The sequence below is a fragment of the Solanum stenotomum genome, chromosome 6 (genome assembly GCF_019186545.1).
Source record: "Solanum stenotomum isolate F172 chromosome 6, ASM1918654v1, whole genome shotgun sequence".
NCBI classification, from domain to species: Eukaryota; Viridiplantae; Streptophyta; class Magnoliopsida; order Solanales; family Solanaceae; genus Solanum; species Solanum stenotomum.
In genome coordinates, this window is record NC_064287.1 from 47,633,066 (window position 1) to 47,640,563 (window position 7,498).

The 7,498-nt window shown below is 30.8% G+C and overlaps 1 protein-coding gene across 1 annotated transcript; it reads left to right on the forward strand.

Annotated features, from left to right (window-relative positions):
• The first annotated feature begins 587 nt into the window (after window positions 1-587).
• Window positions 588-7,267, forward strand: LOC125867347 (uncharacterized). Its single transcript, XM_049547808.1, has 5 exons — window positions 588-1,069; window positions 1,727-2,077; window positions 4,493-5,104; window positions 6,135-6,426; window positions 6,976-7,267. Exons 1-5 carry the CDS (start codon window positions 830-832, stop codon window positions 6,993-6,995), a joined length of 1,515 nt encoding a protein of 504 aa, XP_049403765.1. The 5' UTR covers window positions 588-829; the 3' UTR covers window positions 6,996-7,267.
• The last annotated feature ends 231 nt before the right edge of the window (window positions 7,268-7,498 follow it).

Genomic DNA, 7,498 nt, shown 5'->3' on the forward strand with positions numbered 1-7,498 from the left:
ATTATATTAATTGACATTTACGATTGAGTCCTGAAAAATAATTTAAGGAATAAGTAACTAATGCTAAGAATAAAACATGAAAACAAAACTTTTTTTCTTCATATTATAAAAGTCACAAATAAAAATAAAAATTAATTTTTAGAATAACATACAAATAAAAATGAACAGAAAGGGATATATAACTATAAGTAATTATAGTAAGCAAGGGGTATTAATTTGATTTTAAAAAAATGATTTGTAATTCCTAAATATGATGTATATTCACACTTAAAAATATAATTAAACGTTGATTATTCATAAATTGCCATAGAGAAGAAACATAAAATGAAGGCAAATGAATAGGAGTCCTATATATAAAATAAACTCTATTATTATTTTTGGTTTCTCACGGATTTTCAGAACTTATATTGAACCCCGAATAACTTTGGAACACGCACGTTAGGGTCCATTTGACGGTGACACTCCAACATGATTTTCTTTATATCAAGAGCTCAAACTCAAAATTTCTGATTAAGGATAAAATAGTCCCATCACCGCACCGCGGATAGAGTCGACTATATATTATATTACAAAATGAATATAAAATGGACTTTCTTGTCCCTCTAGCCTCTTCCTTAATCACTTTAACAAAGACTACAAAAATCATCAAACAAAACCTAACTTTTCTCCCCTTATATAAACCAAAAAAAAAATCACTACAATTATTTATTAATTCTTCTATATTTGATTCCTATACCCTTTCTTTAATAAATCCATTATTATTATTCCTCTTCAATTTTTTTTTTTACTAAATTCCATATATTCATCACTAGTTACAAAAATTTTATTAATGGATTTTTTCTACAAAGCCAAAGCTGTAAAATTAAAAAGTCATCTAGACAAGTACCTTGTAGCCGATGATGATCAAGAAAATATCCGACAAAGCCGAAACGGCTCATCAAGAAAAGCCCGGTGGCTTGTTGAGCTTGTCGACGCCGAAAACAGCCACTTTATACGGCTTAAAAGTAGCTCCGGCAAGTATCTCACGGCATCCGGCGAGCCGTTTCTTCTTGGCATGACCGGAAAAAAGGTAAGTTTTACTTATAGTAATTATATGTCGTAATTTTAATATTTTTATTTACTTAATTATATTTTCAATACGTCCCTGAAATTAGAGATAAATTAGAGATAGCTTGGGGCGAAGGTTTGATTGGATAATTTTTTTTAAATTGTTATTATTATTATATAAATCGTTGAATCTTCTTTATACAAGAAAAAATAAAAAAAAGGGATTGAAAAATTGGATTAGTTCACATGTTTTTATTCTAGTTGTGGATTTTTATTTTTTGCTGAATTTTGTTATATGAAGTTCTGAGTTTTTTTTTTTTTTTTTTTTCAAAATAATAGTCTTGAGATTAGACTTAAGATTTTTGCTTATGCTTTAAGTCATTGAAATTCTAATTTCACTGCTACTCTTTAAATATTTTTTGGATCAAATATGATGTTTTTTTTTTTTTATAAAAAAAATGAATAGTATTAACTATTAAGATTAGACTCATGATTTTTGCTTATACTTACTTCATTGAAATTCTGATTTCGCTGGTGCTCAAATGTTTTTTGAATCGAACATGAGTTTTTTTTTCTATCAAATAAATAGTTTCAAGATTGGACTCATATTTTTGGCTTATGCTTATCATGTTTAGTGATATAATTATTTTATTTTTATATTTAATTATATTTTTAACAGGTAATTCAAACTTTGCCCGAAAAGATCAAGGACTTGAGAATTGAATGGGAAGTAATTAGGGATGGATTTCAAGTAAAATTAAGGGGGTTTGGAGGAAAATATTTACGTGCAAATGGAGGAATGCCACCATGGAGAAATAAAGTGACACATGATAATCCTTATAGTGGTAGCACACTAAATTGGATTTTGTGGAATGTTGAACCTATCGATGTGCCCGAAAATGAATCGTTGACTGATTATTTAACTATGGTTTCAAGTTTTTCATCAGTTTCTGATGAACTTTTAAGTTTGGATTTAGGATCTCCAACTTCCGTACATTCGAGTTTTTCTTTCTCACCTAGGAGTGCTAAGGTATGTTTCTTCGTTTTGTCAATTTAAGATTATTTTTTTTCTTTGTGTATTGCCTTTGTTGTTTTATTACGTCATTATTATAGTTTGTAATTACTAAGTGAATTGCCTGGTTAATTTAAATTCATATTGCATAAGATTTATTAAAGAAAACTTTAATATTTAAATCTTTTAATTAAGAATAAAGATATTATATTCATCCACCATAACTCTGAGTGATTCTAACAATTAACATAATTACTAGCATGTCTTTTGTGTTTAGTGCTAGATCTTTAGATTTATTAGCTAAATGGGAATATGACTAATTACTAATTAGGAAAATGAATACTTCTTTGTAGGAGTTTATGTTACATTTCTATAAACCATAATTAAGTGGAAGACTACTTCACTACGTAACAACTAACAACAAAGAAGGAAGTTGAGATAAAGAAGTAATTAAAGGATATAATTATGATTGCTAACTCAACTAAAAGAGTTGAGAAAAAGTAGTTAATTAAGTAAATATCACCATTTTAGTATATTTGGTTAAGCTTTTGAAAATTAAAAATATCTTATTTTAAAAAGTTGATTTGGCTAAACTTAATTTTTCGATAGTAATGGAAGTTGTTTTTTAAAAATTGAAAAAAATAATAATTTCTCCTTCGAAGTATTTTTGAAATGGTTGTCAAACGCATATTAATGTATTAATATTAGAAAAAGAAATATGTCTTTGATTGATTAGTCAAATACAAGTTGCAATTCCATAAAATTAATTTTTTGGAAAATACTTTTGATTAAAAGAAAAAACAGATTTTCAAAGTTTACCCAATTTAACTATTAGCTTGAATGTAATTGAGTCCTATAATTTTGTTTAGAAATTGGCTATAGCTTGTTTATCAAGTCTTTTTGAAAATAAATTTGTGAAGAAGGATATAAAATTGACCTCCTTTTGATTATTGCCTCGTCATTTCTGATATTATATTTGAGAAGCCTTAGGCTATAATAAAGAACATTCATAACATACACTCCTACTTTTGTGTGATAATTGATTACCCTCTTTATCCTTTTCTTGTTCTATAAACCAACAACCTATATTTTGATGATTCTATTAGAATGATTAGAAAGATAGACGGGTTGTGATGAAATGGTTGAGATTTTTACGTTTTTACTTAGATATTTTAAATTTGAACTTTGAAAATAACAAGAATTATGTTGAAAACATTGCTTCTAACAATAAATCATGTAAAAATTGAATTCAGATTAATTAAACTCTATTACAAATATTCATACCCTGTAGAAAAAAGCAATCCAGACAAATAGGAATATCACATAGGTATCTTCACAACAAATTCTTAAGTTACTTTTTCTTCACATTATGTTAGATTGTAAACGTGTAATATAGGTCAATTTTTAAATTCATACAATTCAAACTAGAAGAATATATTTCAAGTATTGGAAGTCAAAGCTTTTGACATAAAGTCTCACAAGATAAATAGGTATGGAGCCAAAGTTGATCCAAAAAGATTTATATAAAGGAAGTAACCTAGAACCTCCTTTTGTCAAAAATAAAATTAAGAGGGTGTTTGTATTGACTTAAAAGTTGGTCAAATCTACTTGTAAGTCGGTTTTTGATTCTGAAAGTATTTGATCAGTATAAAAAATAACTTAAAATGAGTCAAAAATAACTTAAAATAAGTTAGGAAGTGTTTGATAAGGTAAAAAATGATTAAAAATAAGTCAACAACCAAAAGTAAGTCTCCCATACTTTTTATTTTTTAACTTAAAAGTCATTTCAGTTTGATTTTTTATTTTTGACTTAAAAATTATTTTATTAAGCCAATCCAAACGGGCTCTAAGCCTGCTCTTTCAATTGTTTCAATTATTAGAGCTCACTTCACGCTAATAATATCGTAAATTTTCTTCTCGTTCTCAATTTGGAACCAGGAAGGATACTTTCTTTCCAACTTTAAGTTACTATATATATTGAAAGTACTATCGATACCGTTTAACTTATTTATATTAGAATTTTTTTTGTTAGGCCAATTTACTATTTTTGCACCTTCACCAATCAATTAAAAAAGAAGTAGCCATAATTTACTTTTTAAATAATTTAACCAAATATAAATAGTCTATATATATTTTTTCCATTTCCTTAATGGATCCAATTTTGACCATATCTAAAAATATAAAAACTTCAATTAGTAAAAAAAAAAAAAACACATATCTTCACACGTGCCAACCTTGTTTTTCTCACGTGTCAAACATTTAACGCGCTTTCCTTAAAAGCGTGTCGCCCCATCAAACATGCCGTCGTCCAGTTTCATTATTTCTTCAATTATTACTATAAATATACTAAAAAAAATCCAATCTTTTTTCAACCCAAGTTCTAAATCCTCAAAATTTTCACAAATTTCATCAATTTTCTTGTTGTTTTGACAGATTTCTTTACCAAAAAGATCAGCAATGGAGCTATTTCACAAAGCAAAAGCTGTTCGTTTACAGAGTCACCATGAAAAGTACTTAACAGCTGAAGAAGATGAAGAATCAGTAACTCAAGATCGTAACGGAGCTTCAAAAAACGCGAAATGGACAGTTGAATTTGTTGAAAAAACCGAAAACGTTATTCGATTAAAGAGCTGTTATGGGAAATATTTAACAGCTTCGAATCAGCCATTTCTTCTGGGTATGACTGGTAGAAAAGTTCTTCAAACTTTGCCTAATCGACTTGATTCTTCAATTGAATGGGAACCCATTAGAGAAGGACATCAAGTTAAGCTAAGGACGAGATATGGGCAGTTTTTGAGGGGAAATGGGGGTCTTCCTCCATGGAGAAATTCCGTTACTCATGATATTCCTCATCGTTCGAAAACTCAAGATTGGGTTCTTTGGGATGTTCATGTTGTTGAAGTTTTGGCGCATTCGACGGCGGAGACGGCGGCGGCGATGGCGGAGACGACGGTGGTGGGTGGTAATTCTGATTCGTTTGCTTCTGAATCGAGTTCTGCAACTACTACTGGTTCATCAAAATCTTACAGCTTTTCCAGACAAGAGGTATTACTTCAATTTTTACTTTCAATTTGTTTATTTTTTGTATAAAGTTTGAATTTTGACCTTATGGAACCATTTTTTTTTTGTTGGGAATCGTTGTAGCTTAGTTAGTTGGTATTTGAACTTTCACCTTGTTGGTGAGGGTTCGATTAAGTACATTGTAATTCTCTCTCCGTTTCGGCAATCTATGTCCCAATTAAGAAGAAAAAAACATTTTTCCATTAGCAAATTGGTTTGTTGTTGATGTTGACTTTACGGGGTTGTTTTGATACATAATCCGGGATAGAATTTGGGATTACGTTGATCCGTCGTTTGGTTATGAGGAGTAGCTACCCCCTCCCTCCGTCCCAATTTACTGGATGTAGTTTGACTCGACATAGAGTTTAAGAAAGAAAGAAAGACTTTTGAAATTTATGATCTGAAATAAGTGTTTGTGTGGCTATGGATCATCTTATTAAGGATGAATGAAATGAACATCTTAAAGTTAAGTTCTTACTAAATAAAGAACTGTGTCATTTTTTGGAATTGATTAAAAAGGATAGTGTGTCGTATAAATTGGTATGGAGGGGGTAATATTTTACAAAGATGTTGCTATTATCTATCACACATTGGATGTTGGATAGTTTATAATCCTGGGATTATTAGTCCCTGCATACTTTTCTTTGGTTTACCCTAAGAGAGCACCGGCGTGGACCGGATGGAGTTCATATGCCAAATTATTTCGAAAAAAGATTTAAATTTATCCCTCTAGTTCTGTCTGTGATTTAAAATTTGGAGCCTTGTTATGGATGTGGACAAATACGAGATGATTTGTTATCTGACTTGGTCTCGTATAGTATTCGAGTGTTTTTACCCTTTTGGCTTATGATGACCATTAGGAGTGTTCTTTTAACATGTTGGTGTTTGAGTTAGCTTATATTATCACTTGCTATAATCGATAGATAGAAGTGTCGGTTGAACTTGTTAATTTGGAATGTGAATTCAATGATTATTATGTTATGGTACTCAATTATCTGTTTTTATCTTTTGGCAGTCAAGTGATTCATTGATTAGTTCGCCGCCTAAGTTGGTAGATGGAAGGCTTATATATTATCACATTACGGATGAATTTGGAGAAATTGACGAAGGAACAGAGGGACTTTGCATAACTTTCAAGGGGAATAGTGTTGATGATCTAAAGAAGAGATTGGAGGAGGAAACTGGGCTCGAGGATATTACTGTGTGTACTCGGAGTGCTTTGAATGGGAAGCTTTATCCTCTCCGTTTGCAGCTTCCTCCAAACAACGCAAATATGAACGTTATTATTTTGCCATCTTCATCTAAAGGTGAGACTTTTACTATTCTACTTGTCTTGAACTTGGTTTCATTTCGTGAAAGTTTGAATTTTTAGGTCCATCGTTCTGTCTGAGAATTTTAGTTCATAACGAGCTTATAAACATTTATAGCAATCAAAATAATCACTATTGATGCTATTGACCCTTCAGCTTCCATTTGGAATTAACCAAATCACTAATGTCTCGTTGAGTCATTCACGCCTCCGTTCTTGAATAAAACGTCATCAATGCCAGCCCATGATTGCCTTCTAACCAACGTTACATAGAACAATTAAGGAGCTTACTCAAAGCTTGTCTTAAGTTTAACATGTTACATCAATTTGGCTGTCAATTGATGGCTTGAATGCTCGTTCGAGGGTATCAATTGATGACATGATGCTTAGTTTGAGAGTACTTCTTGTGTTCTGTAGCCACCCGATCTCATCATTCTTTCGATAATTGTAGTAGTGTTGAATCCCATACACAATGAAGCTAATCTTACTATACTTGAAGTCGTCTTTCTTGCTAACATGTTAAACTTTGTGTTATGGCGTGTTTCAGAGGCTAGAGATATTGCATAACCAAGAATGCCATTGTAGCCCAACTCGTGGAGCACTTAACGCGGATTGTTGCAGTAGATGGATGTAGCTGGATTTTTGTATCAGTAAAAGATGAGCGTCGTGTAAATGTATATCTCCATTGTTTATTAAGCATTTGTGCATAAGGTTTTGAGTATTGAGAGAGATATAATAGTTACTAGAATATCTGCTCTTGATGTTAATATCATCACACACTTCCACAGAATAATTGAAAATTGAAAAGAGAATCTGGTGGATTTTTTTTGTTCATATTATTCAGGAGGAATTTCTTCAATTGTTTTTTTATTGTGACAAGAAGTTTTCGATAGGGTCTAACGTTTGCAGTAACGTCTACATATTTCGATATTGGTGTAACGTAAGATTTTCAGTTTGTTCAAAAGAGATCGATACATCACCATTGAGGATGAGGTGCACCACTTTTTTAATCTTTCTATTAAAAGGATATAAGTGTGGAGGTTGTACTTTATCTTATTTTTATTTTAAAG